Raw genomic sequence first — 22,073 nt, 5'->3', positions numbered from 1 at the left:
TATGTGATATGTTATGTTATGTATATATGTTTGCGAACTCATTTACTGTGTCCATTAAGCTCTCCTCTTGATATTATAAATGTCAGGACGAGGATGCGATCAAGATAAAACTTGTATCCAGAGAGCTGGGCAAGCAGAGCCCGAGCCACAGCAGGTTTCACAGTATCTAATTAATTTTGTAACGCGGATCGCAGAAGTAGAGACTAGCAATACTCAAGGAGCGAGTAACGAGTCATATTACATTTTTTGGAGTTCCACTACCAGTTGTACCAGTCGTGCTTATTGAAGAGGCAATACTAATGATTATATCATCACCACAACCAGCTGTTGATAGAGCCGTAGAGCAATAGACTTGGCTCTGTAAGAATAAGAAAAACATCAAACACTGATAGCATCATAATTTCGAGGCACATCGAATTTATGTGCATACTATAAATAGAAGAAATATGTGAAGATTTCTTAACGTCGATTCAGTACTAAAGCAGAGTTAGATGTATTCAGTGTAGAGGATATCACCAGAGGATAGCACTGGAGGATGACACCGGAGGATGGCACCGACTTTAGATTTTTGCCGGAGCAGCGAATACTGCTTATTTAGGAGAATTTTGTTTGCTGCTTTGATAAGCAGTATAACTAGTCTAATTAAAGTAGGGAGATATACATGTAGTTAATTATAGAATCATGACCAGCATGACAATAATAAGAGCAAGAGAACAGTTGCGGAATCTAGAGAGCCCCAGCAGCAGGGTAAGGAGTTTTACCGCCAGTAACAAGGATATCATAAGAAGAGAGCACAACCTACAATATAATTCAAGAGCGCCACAGTAGCGCAAAATTTAGTGTACATGTTACAATTGTTGCAGTACACCAGCAGGAGGCCAGCATGACAGAGGTCAAAATCAGCAGTCTCAGGTCCACGGTTACGGTAAGTAGCAGAGGATTTGAGGCACATCCAGCGGACTTGAGGATTGAGAGGCTAGCAGGCCAGATTCATGCCATCCAGTAGATTCCTGAGGGACAGTCAGTCATATATATTCCATCGCCATTAGCGTAGCAATCACCATCCACCGGTAAGGTTTATGCAGTTGTACCGCGTGATCATGGTACGAGCAGAGATTTCTTAGTGATTTCCTTTCCAGCTTAAATCTTGTTGATTCAGAAGCTTCACATTCTTTTATCTATCATGATTAGACATCAGCTCGTAGTGCAATCTTTAGGCATTCCGTTATTAGTTTCTACTCCTTTAGGTGAGGTGTCTCTCTTAGAGAGTATCTATAGGAGATGTGTCGTTAGTTTAGATGAGTTTGAGTCCGTGGTCAATTTGATCGTCCTACGAATGTTCGATGTTTGATGTTATTCTTGGTATGGATTCGTTATCATCCTACCACGTTAGTATAGACTGTTTTGCAAAGGCAGTCAGCTTGTGAGCATTCAATTAATTTGTATAGATAGTAGCAACCTCATAGGGTAACCAGAATGTGGATTCATTTCTGGCATACGTCGAGGTAGTGATGATACAAGATCGGGGTGTAGATTTGAGTGAGACCAGAGTTGTCTCAGAGTATCAGGATATCTTTCAGGACATACTGATATTTTCTCCAGTAAGAGAGGTTGTTTTCCTGCATCGAGTTACAGCAGGCACCGTACCGATATTCTGAGCACCCTATCATATAGCACCCGCTGAGATGAGGAAGTTATAGACATAGCTAGATGAGTTGTTATCTCAGAGTTTTATTTTCTGGAGTCATTGTCATAGGAGCACTGGTCCTCTTCGTGGAGAAGAAAGACGGTAGTATGCAATTATGTATAGATTTTAGTGAGTTGAACAAGGTCACTTCCTAGATCAGGTATCCACTATTGAGGATTTATGACTTGTTCGACTAGCTGCGGAGGGCGCAGCATTTTTGAAGATTGATCTTGGTTTTGATTATTTTTAGTTACGAGTGCGGGGAATGAATATTCCCAAAATCGCCTGTCTGACTTGATATGGGTCTTTTAAGTTTCTTATCATGCTATTTGGGCTGACCAATGCACCCATTGGTGAACCAAGTTTTTCGTCCATGTTTGGACAAGTTTGTGGTTGATTTATCAATGACATCCTTATCTATTCAAGATTAGAGGTAAAGCATGAGCAACATCTTCATTTGGTATTGTAGACTTTGCAAGAGCATCAGTTCTAAGGTCAGGTTTTTGGTCATATTATCAGCAATATGGGCATTGTAGTGGATCCAGCTAAAGTGAAAGAAGTACCTTATTGGGAGCCACCGAAGACAATTACAAATATTCGTAGTTTCTTAGGTTTGGCCGACTATTATAGGAAGTTCATTCAATACTTCTCGAAGATTGCAACACCACTTACACGCCTTACGCATACGGGTGTACAGTTTGATTGGGGGCACGGAGTGTCAGGAAGCCTTTGAGACTCTAAAAATGAAATTGGATACAACGTCAGTAATGGTTATTCTAAGCAGTGATAAAATATTTGTCATCTACACGAATGCATAGTTAGCGGGTATAGGAGGTGTTGTGATGCAGACCAGAATTATCCTACGCACGACTTGGAGCTAGCAGCAGTGGTTTTTGCACTGAAAGCGTGGAGGCATTATTTGTATGGAGTAAAATTTGAGTTATTCACAACTCACCGGAGCTTAAAATATCTCTTCTCACAGAAGAACTCAATCAGAGGTAGCGGTGATGGGTAGAGTTTATTAAGGATTACGAGTTCACTATACAATATCATCTAGGAAAGGCAAACATGATAGCAGACGCGTTAAGCAGGAAGCGACGTCGCAGGCTTGCAGCTTTGAGGTGTTCTTACATTAAGATCTTTATACCCTCAGCCACTATAATTTCAGACCAGAGATTAGGGGAGAGCAGTGCTTTCTTAGGACCTTTATCAGTTCATCTATATTGGAGCGATAGAGTGATCGGAGCTTAGCTAGAGGACTCTTGGATTCAAACCAGTAAGGAGGAGATTTCCAAGAAACCTAAGGCTGATTGGACTATTAGAGTAGATGGAGGCCTTCGGATGAAGGGTCGATTAGTTATGCCGAACAATCCATGACTGAAGAGAGATCTATTTGATGAGGTGCATCATAGCATGTATACAGTACATCCAGGCACGACGAAAATGTATAAAGACCTAAAGAGGCATTTCAAGTGCAGTGACATGTGTAGAGAGATTGCAGAGTATGTGGCTAAGTGTTTTACCTACCAGCAAGTTAAGACAGAACATCAAAGACCTGCAGGGATCCTACAGTCTTTACTCATTCCTGAGTGAAAGTGAGCAGATATTTCCATGGATTTTATTACAGGGTTTCCTAAAACAAAGAAAGGAAATGATTCTATTTGGGTGATAGTAGATAGGTTGATGAAGTCGGTGCATTTCTTACATGTGAGGATGACTTATATGGCGCATACATATGCGATGATTTTCATCCGAGAGATCGTTCGATAGCATGGAGTCCCGGAGACGATCGTATCAGATCGAGACTCAATCTCCACATCCCATTGATTGAATTTGTATATAATAATAGTTATCAAGCTACTATCAGGATGGCACCGTATGAAGCATTATACGGGAGGCCTTACAGATTACCTATATGTTGGGCAGAGCCAGAGGATAGCTTATTACCTTGGCCGGAGCTAATTAGGCATATCACAGAGAATGTGACATTAATTAGAGAGTGCATTCTTGCTGCACAGAGTCAGCAAAAGAGTTATGCAGATCAGCGGAGACGACCACTAGAGTTCCAGGTCGGAGACTTAATTATGTTAAAAGTATCACCGATGAAAGGCGTTCAGCAATTTGGTAGATGGGGAAAACTTGCTCCGAGATATGTTGGTCCCTTCAGGATTATTAAGCGTATTGGAGTTGTTTCCTATAGATTAGAGCTTCCAGCATCGATGTCAAGTGTACACGATATCTTTCATATTTTGATGCTCAAGAAGCATTTGCGCGATGAAGAGCAGCAAAGGGTAATTGATGCATCAGAGATTGAGATCCAGGATGATTTGACTACCGTAGAGATTCCGATATGTATTCTTGCTAAAGAGAGTAAAAATCTTAGAAATAAAGTCATTCCATTAGTAAAAGTTCAGTGGAGCCGGCATGGAGCCTAAGAGATTTCTTGGGAGCGCGAGGAAGATGTACGTTGCGACTACCTATACCTGTTTGAGTAGGTAAGATGTTGATATTTATATGTGCTTATATGCATTGATAGTTATGATTATATATGTTGTTTAGTCATGTTTATACTTAATGCTAGAATGATGGTATTAACACTTAACTCCTAATCATTCGGAACACATGGTATATATATGAGGGGTTTCTTGTTTAGATTTTTCTTCCAGCGTACTAGTTCCCTTTACTTAGGGGTTAAGTGAGAGTATTCACATTCTAGATTGTTAAGTGTAGATATAGCTGTGTTTTATATCCGGAGATTAATGGTGTGAGATGTATATGTGAGGGTTTCCTTCTCTAGATTATCCCCTCAACATGCTTTTCTGGTATTATTAATCTCTGTAATACGACTGTGGAATTTTGGAGACGAAATTTTTTTAAGGGAGATAATAATAGTTATCAAGCTACTATCAGGATGGCACCGTATGAAGCATTATACGGGAGGCCTTACAGATTACCTATATGTTGGGCAGAGCCAGAGGATAGCTTATTACCTTGGCCGGAGCTAATTAGGCATATCACAGAGAATGTGACATTAATTAGAGAGTGCATTCTTGCTGCACAGAGTCAGCAAAAGAGTTATGCAGATCAGCGGAGACGACCACTAGAGTTCCAGGTCGGAGACTTAATTATGTTAAAAGTATCACCGATGAAAGGCGTTCAGCAATTTGGTAGATGGGGAAAACTTGCTCCGAGATATGTTGGTCCCTTCAGGATTATTAAGCGTATTGGAGTTGTTTCCTATAGATTAGAGCTTCCAGCATCGATGTCAAGTGTACACGATATCTTTCATATTTTGATGCTCAAGAAGCATTTGCGCGATGAAGAGCAGCAAAGGGTAATTGATGCATCAGAGATTGAGATCCAGGATGATTTGACTACCGTAGAGATTCCGATATGTATTCTTGCTAAAGAGAGTAAAAATCTTAGAAATAAAGTCATTCCATTAGTAAAAGTTCAGTGGAGCCGGCATGGAGCCTAAGAGATTTCTTGGGAGCGCGAGGAAGATGTACGTTGCGACTACCTATACCTGTTTGAGTAGGTAAGATGTTGATATTTATATGTGCTTATATGCATTGATAGTTATGATTATATATGTTGTTTAGTCATGTTTATACTTAATGCTAGAATGATGGTATTAACACTTAACTCCTAATCATTCGGAACACATGGTATATATATGAGGGGTTTCTTGTTTAGATTTTTCTTCCAGCGTACTAGTTCCCTTTACTTAGGGGTTAAGTGAGAGTATTCACATTCTAGATTGTTAAGTGTAGATATAGCTGTGTTTTATATCCGGAGATTAATGGTGTGAGATGTATATGTGAGGGTTTCCTTCTCTAGATTATCCCCTCAACATGCTTTTCTGGTATTATTAATCTCTGTAATACGACTGTGGAATTTTGGAGACGAAATTTTTTTAAGGGAGGAAGCATGTAAAACCTCAAAAATTTGAATATTATGTCAAAAATAAAAATAAATATGTTATTGTGGGCGTCTAAAAATGTCTATAGGTTCCCGCACACAGCTCGAGATAGAGAGAAGATGATGAATGTTACTATCTGAGTCACAGAAGCTTATTTGACATCAACAAGCATATGAAGTGAGTCGACGAACCATGTGAAGTAACGAAACTTCAGAATAACGAAAACACGAGCTGATCGGGAGCTACACATCACTTATGAAAGACGAACCACCCCTCGGGTCCTGTATACTTCACATGTGATTCAACCATGGAAGCTTATAGATCTCTTCATCGGCTTTCCTACGCACTTTGAATCACATGATTCTATGTTTGGACGACGAAGATATGGCAGAAACGGACGGGATGCACGAATCAATGCCCCGGGCCAAAGCTGAGACACCGTAAGTGTCTCGGCCAAGGCCGAGACACCCTCAGTGTCTCGGCCGTGGCCGAGACACCCCAAGTGTCTCGGCCACGGCCGAGACACTGAGGGTGTCTGCAGCCCAGAAAAGTCGATTTTTGCTGTTTTGAAGCTGTTTTCACCCGGATTTATTTTAACTGATCTAAATATCATCCAAGAACATGATAAAGTAGTTACAACTAAGGATAAGAGTGAATTGGTCGTTCTTATCTAGAAACGGAGGTCCTGAAGTCAATAAATACAGCCCTAGGGCCTTTATTTGCACAGAGCTGGAATTCTCAAGCGTCGGCGAAGCCCTGCTGAATTAGAGATTGAAGAGCCATGTATTTCAGAGAGAATGAGGAGATCAAATTGAGTTCTTTAGGCATAAAGAAGAAGAGTTCGACAGATCTACAGTTCTCGGTTCCTTCCCTTGATATCGTACCTATCTACGATCTCAAGAAGAGTGGCTATCTCGCTGTTGCCGAGATAATTGCTTCAGTTTCTTAATTCCTTCACGAATCAGTGAAACTTCAGATAGATCTGATTGTTCGGTGGTCCACGGATTAACCCAGACACAGGCAAAGATCCTGCATAAGTAGAACACCGATAAACGATCTCTGCGTTTGTTTTGATAAGAATTGTATTTTTTATTTTCATTGTGTAAGAGTCTTATAAAAAGACTATCTTTTTGTTTTCATTGTAATGACTGAAGTTGTAATGACTACATCTATGAAGAAATTGATTTTTCACCAAAACAAGCTGGCGACTATAGTGGGAGCCAACAGACTTACTGCCAAGGTTGTCGTGCCGTAGCCGACTATCAAGATCCCCGTGGCTAAATTGGTCGAATACGAGTTCGACCAACAGAAGTTCGAGGAGTATGTCTCCTCCTCCTCCTCCAAATCCGCCTCTCCTCGTAAGTGCATGAATGTCTCCTCCTCCTTAAAGATCCGCTGGTCTTCAGATCTGAAGACCCAAGGAGGCAATCTTCCCGCTACCGCTACTGCAGTTGTACCTCACAATGATCCGTCGGTGTCTGATGAAGCCAAAGCCACAGATCTGGACACCGCTTCCATTAAGGAGTTAACTGTTGAAGGCGCGCCAACTTTATCAAAGAGGGCTCGTCAGAGGCGCCACCAACGTCTCACCTGCTAGTTTGCTAAGTCTTTGGAGTAAGTGGACGGGCTCCGCTACAAAACGGATTTGAAGTCCAGGAGACACCAAATGGCTAAACCATCACCATAACAAGCTTCTGGATTCTTCTCCAAATCACCGGCTAGCGAATGGATTCGTGTTAAATGGAACCGTTCCACTCTGGAGGAGCGCATTCAGAAGCGCTGTGCACTTCTTGCGCACACCCGGATCTTTGTGCGAAAGACACAAGAAATGCAGAAAAAAGAGGCGGTTAAGAAATCACCCAAGTATAAACGGGTTTGGAAGCCAAAGGTCAAATCAGCGCCTAACAAAAAAGCAGACGAAGTTACTATTCAGCCTTCGTCAATTTCAGATCCTGCTCCTCCGGCTCCCGCACCTCCGGTGAATACCTATGGTAGCATGGATCTCTCCAAATTCAAGATTTCGTTGAAGGATCGCCTAGGTCCTTTGCACGAGGATCAATGTCGAGTGTCGATCAAAGAGCACTTAGGTCCGGTGAAAGAACCTCGAGCAACTCATCAAACTGGGGGTCGTACACACCCTCGCAACAACTTGGAGACTTCTCATAAAGAGGAAATTATAATAACCGACCATATCAGATCGCGAGTCAAATTCTAAGAGCCCGTTGAGATCCCGCACTCACAAAAGCATGGCTCCAAACGTGTGACTCTCGAGAACACCAACAAGGCATCAAGTCCTCAAAAGAAAATGTGTTCGTCAGACGATGACGTTATACCTGAGAAGTTGTGGCAACACGCGATAGATAGCTCCGTTCATCATGCCGATAAGTTGTACTATCAGGATGGGGGTACGAACAGATCTCGAAAGAGAGAAATCTGGGAAACGGAATTTCATTGTCAGTGTGCCAACCTTATTAGGGCAGTATTATCAGCATGTAGCTTCCCTAAGACCACTTGATAGAGGGTCTCGGTATTCTAAAGGCTTTCCTCTGAAGCATCAAATACTAAGCCAAGACGTTTCCGCAAAAAACAATCAGTCGTTCAAGATGACGAACTTCCAAAAGTCACAATTAACGTAGCTAATAGAGGAAGGCAAGTCAACCTTCTAGTTCTGACCCTCTCATATCGCATCATCTAACCCGGTTGCGATCGAAAACCATTAGGCAAAGGAATTATCAGAGGATGAATAGAGGCCTATCCTCGGATGGTGAAGTATCAGATGCCAACTTCGTAGTCACTTCTGACAATACAGTATCCAGCCCAGGACAATCCCATAAGGCATTCATGATTAACACCGAGCAAATGGCTAAAATTCTTGAGGATTCTCTAGCCAAGCAGAAAGAGGCATTCAATATCGAAATGGAAATGGTTATGCAGCGGATGAAGGAAGAGCATGATCAACATATTCGGGCTCTGTCCAATCAACTTGGTGAATCCAGCCGTCGCAATTCAAATATGGATGAGCACCTCAAAGCTAATAACCCTCCCGTTGACCAGAACACTGGGATGGCCCCACTAAAGACAACAGCGCTGGGGGTGGTCCCACCAAAGATGACAATGCCAGGGGTGACCGCATTGTTCCTCTCAGAAATCATCAAAAGCATGATACAGATGAGGATGAAAAGATGAAAGACCTCGAGAGCTAAATCAACGCTCTGATGTCTGTTCGAGAGGTAAAAAGGAACGACATTCCATGTCCCTATCCAAGAGAGTGGGAATCGATCCCATATCTAGCGAAGTTCAACTTGATCAACTTCACGTCGTTCGACGGGAAGGGCTTGCCCACTCAACATTTAATCTATTTCAAGTCCCACATGGGAGTGATCTCTGGCAATGAGCCTTTGATGGTTCAGTCATTCATTGGTACCCTTTGCGGGCCTGCTTTAGATTGGTACCGCCATCTCAAGCCTAGAAGCATAAACTGCTGGGACGATATGGAAAGCTCATTCCTCGGTAATTTCTTTGATGACGACACCGAGGTATCCATCAAGACACTCTTTGAGGAAAAATAAGAAGATGAAAAGACAGTTGACGACTTCATCAAGCGCTTCCGAAATAAAGCGATGAACTGTCGAGATCCAATCACAAAGGACTTCATCCTCCAAACCTATCATAACAACCTATCCATTGATATTTTGAAGGTTATGAGAGTATCACCATCCAACACCTGGAAAGAGTTGATGGTGCGTGGAGAGCAGGCTTAACGCTTCCTCAGAAGGAAGAAAGCCGAAAGAAGCCAACCAACGACTAACCCTTTGAAATCAAACTTTGCCTCCCGTGGTAAGGGGAAGACACCTACAACAGTTGTTGACGTTAATCAGACGTCACAACAATAACCCCAAAGACAGCAAAAGATTTCGGATTCGAGACTCCAAAAGAGTACTCCTTCAAGAACAAAGATGTTCCGGCCATTTTCGAATCCCTCCTTAAAAACAACAAGATCAAGCTACCACCTATCGCAAATCAGGAGGAAGCTGACAATACTTCGGATCCAAAGTACTGTACGCACCACAGGAGGATCCTTCATCCCACCAAGGCTTACTTCACTCTCAAGATAGCATTCAAACCTTGGTTTAAGCTGGTGTCATAACGCTAGGATAAGCCAAATTAGAATGGCATACTCCAAAGAGTATACGAGTATAAACTGCTTCTCGTAACTCCAAATAGTATACGAGTATAAACTTCTTCTCAACACTCCGAAGAGTATACGAGTATAAACTACTTCTCAATACTCCAATAGGTATATGAGTCTAAACTGTTTCCTTTTTTTCATGGGAAGTTCCTATAGAATCTTATATTCTTAAGGATAACCCGAACATGCGACTGAGGACAATGTGCTCCTCATTGGACCCAATTTTCCAAAGAAAGCTGGGGATGGATAATTCATGTAATAGAAAGTTCCTAGAAAAATGTTAAATGTAATATTCTTAGGGATAACCTGGTCATTACAAACAAAGTGATAAACACTAATCTACCGATGTTAAAGTCTCGACATAGCACTGGGAATTTTAATATCCTAATCCTTGACGAATTGTCAAACCCCTTCGTGTTAAGTCCTTATCACTTGACACTAAGAACCCCCACTGAGTGATCGGTACAAGTCAACACTCCCACTGTGATTTGTACTCCTACTCCCACTACTTGTTTGGTCAAACCTATAAAAGTTAGGGCCAAATCCAGAATCCCCTCTCGATTTCTTCCATGAACAAGAGGTCCACTATCAATTTGAGCAATCAAACCTATAAAAGTTAGGATTGTCTCCAACCTCACTTGGTCAAACCTGCAGATAGTTAGGACCAAGATCAAAATGCCCCTTTTGATAAACAAAAGACTTCTATATTTTTCCTATTTGGCCAAACCTATAAAAGTTAGGGCCAAAATTGGGATTTCACCTCAATAAATGAGGAATTCTTTTCTTGGATTAAGCAATCAATCCTATAAAAGTTAGAGTTGCTTGAATCTTTCTGATTCTCGGAGTGGAGATCCCACTCCTAGTTTTACCATTCTAGATTCTTAGGGTGTAGATCCCACTTCGAGTCTCCTTTGCAATTGGAAATACTTTAGAGGGAGTATCTGTGGGCGTCTAAAAATGCCTATAGGTTCCCGCATGCCGCTCGAGATAGAGAGAAGACGATGAATGTTACTATCTGAGACACAGAAGCTTATTTGACATTAACAAGCACATGAAGTGAGTCGACGAACCGTGTGAAGCAACAGAACTTCAGAATAACAAAAACACAAGCTGATCGGGAGCTACGCGTCGCTTATGAAAGACGAATCGCCCCTAAGGTCTCGTCTACTTCACATGTGATTCAACAATGGAAGCTTATAGATCTCCTTATCGGCTATCCTACACACTTTGAATCGTGTGATTCCGAGTTTGGATGATGAAGATATGGCAGAAACGGACGGGACACATGAATCAATGCCCCGGACCAAAGCTGAGACACTGCAAGTGTCTCAGCCAAGGCCAAGACACTCATGGTGTCTCAGCCAAAACCGAGACACTCAAGGTGTCTCGACCTTAGTCAGGACACCCATGGTGTCTCGACCATGGCCGAGACACCCTAAGTGTCTCAACCACGGCCGAGACACTGAGAGTGTCTACAGCCCAGAAAAGTTGATTTTTGCTGTTTTGAAGCTGTTTTCACCTGGATTTGTTTTAACTGATCTAAATATCATCCAAGAACATGATAAATTGGTTACAACTGAGGATAAGAGTGAATCGATCATTCTTATCTGAAAACAAAGGCCCCGAAGCCTATAAATATAGCCCTAAGGTCTTCATTTACACAGATTTGGAATTTTCGAGCCTCAGCAAAGCCCTGCTGAATTGAAGGCTAAAGAGCACAAATTTCAGAGAGGATGAGAAGATCGGATCGAGTTCTTCAGCATAAAGAAGAAGAGTTCGTCAGATCTATAGTTCCCGGTTCCTTTCCTTGAGATCATACCTAGCTACGATCTCAAGAAGAGTGGTTATCTCATTGTTTCCAAGATAATTGCTTCAGTTTCTTGATTCCTTCGCGAATCAACGAGACTCCGGACTGATCTAATCGTTTAGTAGTTCATGGATATTAATGTCTCCATCACAGACTAAGATCTCACGCAAGCAGCGAAAGGTAAACGTCCATTGTGTTTGTTCGAAAGAAAGTTATAATTTTTTATTGAAAGTCTTATAAAAAGACTATTTCTTTTGAATTTATTGTAACACCCAAAGTTATAATGAATTCATCAATAAAAGCATTTTTCCACCCAAATAGTTATATGATGAAAAATAACATATTTTGATGTTTGAGTATGATAGGAATTGATTTGAGATCAATTCAATATATATTTGTGAATATATGAGAGCAAATGCACAAAACATGTATGAAGAGAAATCTAAAAAAATGACCAGTTAAGAGTTTATATATTTTACTCACCAATGCAGTTTAAATCTGGAAAAACTCAAAAGATCAACGTTGTAGGACTCTTCAATAGTTTTCCAAAAAAAATCTTGTATCACCTTATTCTGAGGTCATATGGGAAAGTTACAACCAAAATACTGAAGGTGGTTTTTTCCCAGTCAGACTAGGTTTCCTGGTTCGAGTCAAACGGATTTATTTCGGGTTTGCATATATATATATATATATATATATATACATACATACCTATGTTTTCACAAAAAAAATTATCTTTACATTAGAGTTTCAAACCCTAGCAGCCCCTCTTCTTCTCTCTCTCAAATCCTAGCCTTAAAGTTAGTTTTTAGGAGAGTTTGTGAGGAGAACGTCGAGGAAAAGTCGGGATTTTCGGTGTTTGATGATGGGGTAATCACTTGTTGTTCTTTTCAGAGGCTTGTACATGTGAAAAGGAAAGATCACCTCTGTCCAAACCTTTCTCTTGAATAAAAATCATGTTTTTAAGAGATTTATATGTTTAACTTTATGTTTAGGGTTTAAATCTAATATTAAACATGTTACATGTGATGTTTATGATTAAATCTTATGTCAAGAATAGTAGAACGAATCTAAAACTGAGATATTGACATAATCATGATCATTAGGGTTTATTTTAAAGAGTTAATTATAGTTTAATATACTTTATATGCTTTAGATTGTCGACATAAACAAGAATTAGGTTGTTTTGCATGTTAAACCCTAGATCTATGAGTTCATGTGATTTATCTTGTTTAAACAAACTCATGGTTAAGTATACATGACAATGGAATCAAGTTTTATTCATATAATCAGATAAGAACCTAAGTTTTTTAAGAAAACACGAGAGAAGAACAAACTATGCATTTTCGGCCTGTTCAGTCGACTGAAGTTGCCATCAGTCGACTGAAGGGAGGTCATCAGTTGATTGATGGCAAGCATCAGTCAACTAACGGATTCGTGGTTGCCCTATTTTTTTGTGAACGACCTTATCAGTCGACCGTTGAGGTTGTCGGTCGACTGATCAGGTCAGTTCTTGTGAGATTTAACATTTTTCTTGTGTGTTCGTTTGGTGAGCATTTTTGTGCAAGACGTGAGCTGATATTCACGCATAGTTTGAGGAGTACACGTACGGGGATTAAGTACACATGATTACATTGTTTGGGGTATCCAAATAGGTTATAATCGTTAAGAGTAACGACTATTATTATATATATTATAATTATGATCGGTTGGGTGGGGTTAGTCAGGTCCTGCAATGAGACTGCAGATGGACTATACTCTGAGTGCTTTAGTCAGGTCCTGCAGTGAGATCGTAGATGGATTGCACTTCTTTATCAGTCCGCATGGAGATGCGCAGAGGTTGATATACCTATCTATCGGTCCACATAAAGATGCGTAGAGGTTGATATACCTATCTATCGGTCCGCATGGAGATGCGTATAGGTTGATATACCTAACTATCGGTCCGCACGAAGATGCGCAGAGGTTGATATACCTATAGGTCCTCATGGTTATGCGATGAGTTATTATACTTGGTTACTGGTCCGCACTGGAGTACGATGAATTGACATATCTAGTTATTGGTCCGCACGGGAGTGCAATGATCTGACATATCTATTTATGGGTCCTCACGGGGATACAATGAGTTAAAGTATTCCAGAGAAGGACGATACGATAAATAACCTAAGTGTACGTGAATATTGACATCATCGATATGATCTATTGTGAAAGTATTTCACAACTTAGATACACTAGTGTGTCAATATCTGTTTTACCCACTAAGGGTAGTATGAGGAGTTGATATGATATTTTTGAAGATGTATGATATGGTATTTCCTGTATTATCTTTCTTGTATTCATTTATTCTTAATTTTGGAGTTAATATTTAGCGATTTACAATTTGAGACATATGGTATATACATGAGGGTTTCCTTGTTTGGATTATTCCACCCGACGTACCAGTCTCGTGTTGTGAGTTTCTAAGTATTAACCCCAGTTTAGTACATGGTAAATGAACGAGGTAGACTATGCACTTATAGGTAGAGCCTCCATCATACCTAGTAGCCCTTCCCCTGGGGGCGGATGGAGATGATCTTGCTAGTGCTCTGACGCTGTGGTTTTTACTTCTTTTCAGGCAGCGGAGCAGAGTTTCGGAGAGTCACAGGTTGACGGATTTTTAGCATAGTCGCAATCATATATGTTTAATAGTTCTGCTCCATAGATGTTTAGTTTCTATTTTTTAGTTGATGTTTAGATTTGCATTACATTTTGAGAGCTGAGAGGGCTTATGTACTTTTCAGTTGACTCTTGTAGTTGAGATTTTGGATCATTTATTTTAGATTGTTGGACATATTTCTTTTATATCTATTGAGACCTGATTATTTGGAGATTTATCAAATATTTCTGTGGTCTATTTCTTGTCTTCATCTCTTTTATATCTGCTTGCACCTGTACTGTCTTATTTATTTCCACTAGAGGGATATTTCTGTGATGGTGAAACATGTCATTGCACAGTATAGGTGCATGGCAGGTTTGACATCCTTGCTTTCACATTGGACTGCAACCTTGTTTGAACTCGGGGACGTCACATAAAGATTGAAAGCCCAAACACCAAAGGAATGATCTCCTCCTCTTGTGAAACTATCTTCACAAAAACTACACTTGAAAACTCTTAAAAACTTTAAACAAACTTGCCCAAAAACTTATTTTCGTTTTCTTAGATCACTCTGAAGTTATGAGGCATGAGGTATTTATAGGATCACAAGACAAACCCCAAAAAATAAGAAAACCAAGCAAAAAGATAAAAAAAAAATCTGAAAACTATACATTATGGAAAACTAGCCATTACAGTGTTATAAGTCGACTTGTTACAGTGCATAAGTCGACTTATAACTAGCCGTTACAGGCTAAAAAGATCATATAAGTCGACTTACGGAAATGCATAAGTCAACTTACTACATATAAGTCAACTTGCCAGGTTGATAAGTCGACTCAACAGACAATTTTTGCAGATTCCAGAGCAGATCATAAGTCGACTTATGAACATGCACAAGCACTGTTCATATATGAAATCTAATTTTTGAAGTGCCTTAAAAATAACAAATAAATTTTAAAAAATATAAAACTTTGGAAAATGATTATAAATATGAAAATGAACATGTAACAAAAAGAATTCTTCAATTTGCATCTCCTAATTATGAAAACTCATCATTTTGCAAAAACACTCAAATACGTGTATATGTAAAACACTTGATTTTTTTACCTTTTGACTTAAACTAAGTTATTAAACTTTTGTATGACTTTATAGACTTAATAATAGATATAAAATATTATTATTAAGTCTATAGTCCAAAAAAACAATACTTTTCTAAATATAATAGAATATGAAACATATGAAAGTGTATATGAATATAACTATTGTTTCATATCTATAATACCAAAACAACTTATCCACATGAAACAAATATGTATGTATATGAATATATATCTATTTGCTTGTAAAAACTTTGTTTGTGGATAAACCAAAAAACGGATAAACCAATAAATTGTGTGTGTATATGATATTGAGCTTGAAGTATTAAACACACATAATATAACACTTAAACTAATTTACCCAAGCAATCTTTGATCTTCAATTGAGCTCATCTTGTTAAACTTTACGGATGAAGCTTGATCTTGGATATTGACTTGAAATGTATTGCTTCACTCCACTATTCATTCCATCCTCCAATGGATTTGATCGTGAATGTTCGATTCCATCCAACCTCCAACTAAGATATTTGTGTAGATTACCTAACAAAATAAATGCAAGCACTCGACGCATAATGTTAGGAATTATTTGTAATCATCAAAATAAGATTAGAGAGTAGGCACATAACCATGAGGCTAACAGTTTATTCCAGCCATATCTAGAACTAGTTTTGTTTTGACCAACTTCTTTCTAGTTCACAGCTAAACCAATTTAGAGGTCCGCATTTGAACTAAAATAATCTAGGGAAAAAATAATCTAGTTTTTATCTATCAAAGAACACTCTAGAACTGGATTAAGTTTAAATCTGACCCAGATTTAAAGAGTTGCCAACTGATTCTAAGACTGTGTTTGGCAATTCTAAAATAAGATTGGGTTTGGACTAGTTTTGCTTAACTAGGCTTAAGTTACTCCATATAAGAGTTGGTCCAAAATAAAACTTGTTTAAGAGCTATATTCTGTACCAAAAAAATTACCTCAAGTGCGGTCCAAATTTTTCCAAATTAAAATTATTTTAATTTTTGGACCATAATTATATCGACTAAAACTAGTTCTCTGAAGTTGTGAAAAAAGAAAAAAGAAAAAAATAAATTGAACTTTGGCCTGAGCGTCCTCTCTTAGCAAACTCTCGTGAACTTTGGGTTGTCTAAAAAAAAGTAAACTTTCAAATTTACTAAAGAGATCTCCCCATCCCAACGATGCCAAAGGCATTGCTGATTGTGCAGGAAAATCAAGCTCACTTATCTGTAAAGCAGTGGGGCGTAGGGGAAACAAGTCCAGGAGGCTCAAAGTTGATGGACTTTTGTATATTTACTCTTGGAAAAAATTTCGTTTACACCCTCAAGTCTGGAAAACTTCTTTCGGACCCTCATGTATGGGGGCCGGGGTAAGACCATAAAAACTGCAGCCACAAAGATGGGACCACGTTGAAGGTCATGGATCCTTATCCTAATCAGGACCGCGGAACGTTGAGAAACTTTATCCTACTAAAGCGCAATCAAGTCTTATAAGATCTTATATATATGACAGGAAAAATAAAGTTTTTAAGATTATAGCACATTTTTTGCTAGATAAGCAAAATGATGAGATCGTCAGTCTAGTCACACGGATTTAGGTCGGGTCTGGTAAATAAGAAGTCAGTCCACAGCAAAAAATGTTGATGTAAATTCAATTATCATTTCAAATCACTACACGCACACAACTTGGCCATCAAGCTGTCTCTTTCAAACGTAAATGATAATCCTTCACTTTGATTTGAGTATACTACTTTTATTTTATTTATTTATTTTATTACACAAATACAGTTTTCCAATATCGGGGAGTTCAAACTTTAAGAACAGACTTTTTGTGTGAAGGAGGGGTTTGGAGAAACTTCAAATCAAAAGCAAAAACCTAAAAAAATGAGGTGGAAGGGAGGGAATAAAATAAATTTGCCACTGCAATGAGGAGGCACAGAGTAGAACATAACCATCTCTTTCGTGTTTCGTCTTGAAGAGCCAGTGGATTATAACTTTTATAGAGTCCAAAGGCAACGACTCCGATGGACCATGTTGGTCACGTGACCGTAGATTCCCTCACTAATCCCGACAAGTTTGGATACCAATAGAAGAGACCTATTAAGTGACCAGCTTTTGTGACCTTTTGCCACCTTTGCGTCTCTATGGGAAATCATCAATATATACATATATACACACACACATACATACAATACATATATGTATAGTAATATAGAGGAACCTAATACTAAGTATGATTTTTTATGCTTAGTAGTGAGGTTGTTCATTCACATTCACTCATTCAAATTGGGGACCAAATTCACATGGGGTATAGAGTGGATGAAAATAATACACCTTATTACCAAATATAAAATTTACGCTTGGTACCAAGTTCAACACACACACACACTAGGTTTTATGCACGTGTAATGAATGTGGTTAAATACCATGATCCATGAGATTAAGTTTTTTTCCTTACAAAATTTTTTTCCTCAGTTCTACTTTAATAGTTTTTGCTCACTTATGTCTCTAAACTTTAGTATTGTGATTACTTTTTTTTTATTTGTTTAGATGGGCTACACCAATTTAAATTTTCACGTTGATAATTAAATTGAAAAGAAACAAATGTAATCCAAAGCCAATTTGAATTTTCATGTTATTTGGACTGACATGAAATCAAGCTTGACTTGAGAAAGTATATTGTTACGAGAGTGTAAAATACTTTAAAAAATAGTGTTATAAAATAAAGATGAATAATTAAAGCAAATAAACCAAGATGATTGATTAAAGTTACTCTAGAATAAAACTAAAGAGAATATGAAGTTTGAACCTAATTATTAATAGACTTTATAAAGAAATCATACACTAAAGGTTAATGCTAACTCCAGTACATTTTTATATAATAAAATCATCCATATAAACACATAAAAATACTAAAAAATTCATGAGAATTACTTCTAAAGATTTCTAATTTTACTAAAAAAAATAAACGTTTCTATAAAATATTTAGAAAATAGATCTTTTGTTGAGTCGAGAACAATCATTCTCCACCTTTATCTTTTTTCTACCAATTCTAAAGTAGTGTCTTTAGGTTTAAATCGATTGTAACATTAGACTAGAGCTAGATTTCTTATGCTGTTATTTTTCTCTGGGCTAGTTCATCTCTTGTTTTCTTGTATTACTTCACAAAAAAGTTGAATGTATTTCTGATGTTCAACACAAATTTTTGAAAATATGAAATTAATTATTTTTTGTTTCAATAAGATTAGATGTTCATTTCATATACATAAAATTTTTGTGTTCCTAATGTATTACTTAAATAAGGCTAGGAGGTACCTCTTTATTCTCTGCAACAGATTCTTCTATTGTGCATCCAATAAAAGTTTCTATTGCGTCAAATAATGTTACTTTTGCTCTGTCTGTGTACTTTTCCATAAGAATTTGAATTAAATAACTATAGTTTTTATTGTTAATTTGCCTTAGATTATAACATTAATATTTAATTTTGATATGTTCGTTTCATTGAAAAGGGATATTACTTAATCTTGATAGTACGTCATCGGTGATTCCATGATATTTATCATTTGGACACCTTTATTAACATCTTTATTCACCTTTTTGTTGTAGCATTTGTAAGCGTAGAATCACAGCTCAGCTCTACTATAAATAACAGTTATCTTTGCATTACAAGTGTAATAACATACATGTGTATTGATAAATCTACTTTTAGGTTTAATTGTGTGAATTTTATAGTGGATCTTATAAAATCAAACCTCTTTCGAATATTGTGATGATTGCTTACATTAGCAACTTGAATTTGTGTCACATTTGTAAACAGCCTTAATGGAGATCCTTTTGTCTTGATAGCTTGTTCTGAATGAGCCATGCATATTAGCTCAAATTATAATATTTTTTATTGTGTTATATGGTTGTTCGATTGGTTTATTTACCATTCTCTTATTTCTTTAGATTGATATATATTATTAACACAATTTATGATGATATGCATATATCCCCAACAAATTGAGATAAATATTTATGTTTAGTGACTAATAAGAATTTTAATAATGAACTATGTATATTAAAATTTAAAGATTTTAAAATTTGATAGTACTATTATATGCTTATCTTTAATAGTGTCTTTAAGAATTGATCATTTGTCGGTAGTTATATGCCCAAATAAAGTTACATGTAGAGTCATGTCATTGTATAGGAAAAAGAAAAAAGACGATTTTATTTTTTTTACCTTCACTATTCTAAATAAGTATCATGTGTATACTTTGTCCATCATAGTAATTTCCCTCCTCTAATCTGGCTTGATATATCTCTTAACATAATTAATCAATGTCTTCACTTTAGTTTCTATCGAGAAATTATTTATATGTAATTTTATATTAAGTCTATGATTCCTTTAGTATTTGAAGAATCAAGTATGAAACTTTAAAAATACTTACTAATTTTTCTTGCATCTTTCATGAAGAATGCTTAATTGATTAGGACAAAGCTGTTAAACATGTTCTTCAAGGAAAACTCAGTCTATGCTTCTTTAATAGATATATCTTTTATCAATGTCAATTCAAGTGATTCAATGAACGTTTCCAAATTTTGAATTTATTTTCTTCACTTCTTCATTTGAATGAAAACAGCTTAATTCTTTTAAAGGATAGATTTGAACTTTTTGATAGTTTCTCCATAGATAACAACTAGAATTTTTACCCTATAAATATTATTAACATTAGAGATTAATATTTATACTTTATAATCAATTAATACTAAGCTACTATATTATAGCCTTCTATAGCTTTATCTAATTTAGTCCTCTATCAATTAATATTATTAGTAAAATTATATGCAGTTTCTTTAATTTAGACAGTGATGTTAGCTTTTAATATATTATATATTATTTAAATTTTTATTTCTTAACTGGATGTTTTTAATATATTATTAGTGCTATTTTTTACTAGCATCAACTTAGACAACTTTTACATGTTAAAAATGGATAGGAAAAGTTAAATTTATATATCTTAATAAAAAATATTAAATAATTACTCTTTTCTTTGTTAAGTTTAGAAATTTTAGCCTTTCTATGATTTTAAACTTTGTCAAGTTTATATAATTACTCTTTTCTTTGTCAAGTTTAGAAATTTCAGCCTTTCTATGATTTTAAATAATTACTCTTTTCTTTGTCAAGTTTAGAAATTTCAGCCTTTCCATGATTTTAAATAATTACTCTTTTCTTTGTCAAGTTTATAAAATGGATATGAAATTCTCCAGCATTATCAATACAAATTGTCTTAATTGCAGATTCTTGAAATTGTGCTCTTAATCAAATTATTTGAGCAAACAATCTCACAGACGCCAGGTTGCGAATTGATAATAAACATACATGTTGCCATCTTGTAGATACATCTATATGTTGGCCTCTTTATTTCGATGATGTTTAACAAATAATTTACATCTAATATTATTTGTCTAGTGTTTGTGTTTTGTTATTTATTGTAGACGAATAATATGTTGAAGGATGGATGGAATCAAGCATTCACGATCATATTAAATGGAGGTTGGCGGAATTATGGAGTGAAGCCTACGCAATTCAAAGTTGAAGATTCAAGTTCAAGCTTCATCCGTAAGTGTACCAAGTCAAACTTATTGAAGATCAAGACTGTTTGGATAACATTTAGTTTAGGTGTTATATTATGTGTGTTGGTACTTTAAGCTCAATATAATATGCACACACATTTTATTGATTTCTTTGTATATATATAAAGTTATATATATATACATAAGTTAAGTTTTGGTTTCTATGTATATTTAGTTATATATATACATACATGATTTTGAGTTTTCAAGTTTTAATATGAAACAATTGAATATAATTAGAAAATATATTTTTGTTTCATAGTTACATGCATATATATGATTTTATCAATATTAATTTTATTTAGTTCCATGAAATCATGTTTTAGTGCATTATATGTGTATTTTGATAAAATACTATACTCATTGTTTATAGACTTCATAACAATAGATTATATCTTTCTTCAAGTCTATAAATTATTTTGTATTGTTTTAAAACATGGTTAAGCTAAAATGTCAAAACTCATATATTCACATTTTTCATGTTTTGAACTATTTTGCAAAATGATGATATTTTTTATTTGGGGGATCTTTTTTGAAAATTAGTTTTTGTAGCATGTTTATTATCATGTCTACAATCATTTTCCAAAGTTTTATATTTTTTTGAATTTTTTTGATATTTTTAAATAGGGTTTCAAAAATCATCAAACTGCTTCTAAACCTGTTATTTCATATATCTGTTTGCGGTCTACCGCCACGGTCGACCTGAAGGAAATCATGCTTAATACATGTAAAATACGCAACGGAAGACTATATGTATAATTATGCTATGCATGTAGAGAGCATGAAATACATAATAGGACCATCCTAATTAAATCTAACATGATCCATATATTAAAGAGAGCATACAAGGGTTATAAAGTCATACTTTTGAAGCGTGATTCGATGGAAGATCGAACAACCCCTAACTCTTGCTCCTTGTAGTAGTAAATCTCCTCGTAGTGGATCTCCAAGTCTTCAAGTGAGCTTGATAAAATCGGAGTCTTCTTGAGACACAAGGCAAGATGTTCACCCCGGGGTACTTTACAATCCTACTACTTCCTCTTACTCAAAGATAGCTAAAGTTTAGTAAGAGGAGAGCTCTCTTTTATTCTCTTATGGAAAAAAC

The 22,073-nt window shown here is 36.8% G+C and overlaps 2 protein-coding genes across 2 annotated transcripts; both read left to right on the top strand.

Moving 5' to 3' along the window:
- LOC109832041 lies at nt 3,790-4,122 on the top strand. The gene has a single exon (XM_020399500.1). The coding sequence runs from the start codon at nt 3,790-3,792 to the stop codon at nt 4,120-4,122; it is 333 nt and encodes a 110-aa protein (XP_020255089.1).
- Nucleotides 4,833-5,165, top strand: LOC109832031. The gene has a single exon (XM_020399491.1). The coding sequence runs from the start codon at nt 4,833-4,835 to the stop codon at nt 5,163-5,165; it is 333 nt and encodes a 110-aa protein (XP_020255080.1).

Source organism: Asparagus officinalis, chromosome 1, assembly GCF_001876935.1.
Source record: "Asparagus officinalis chromosome 1, Aspof.V1, whole genome shotgun sequence".
NCBI classification, from domain to species: domain Eukaryota; kingdom Viridiplantae; phylum Streptophyta; class Magnoliopsida; order Asparagales; family Asparagaceae; genus Asparagus; species Asparagus officinalis.
Note: the sequence above shows the minus strand (reverse complement) of the source record. Positions and strands in the feature narration are given on the sequence as shown.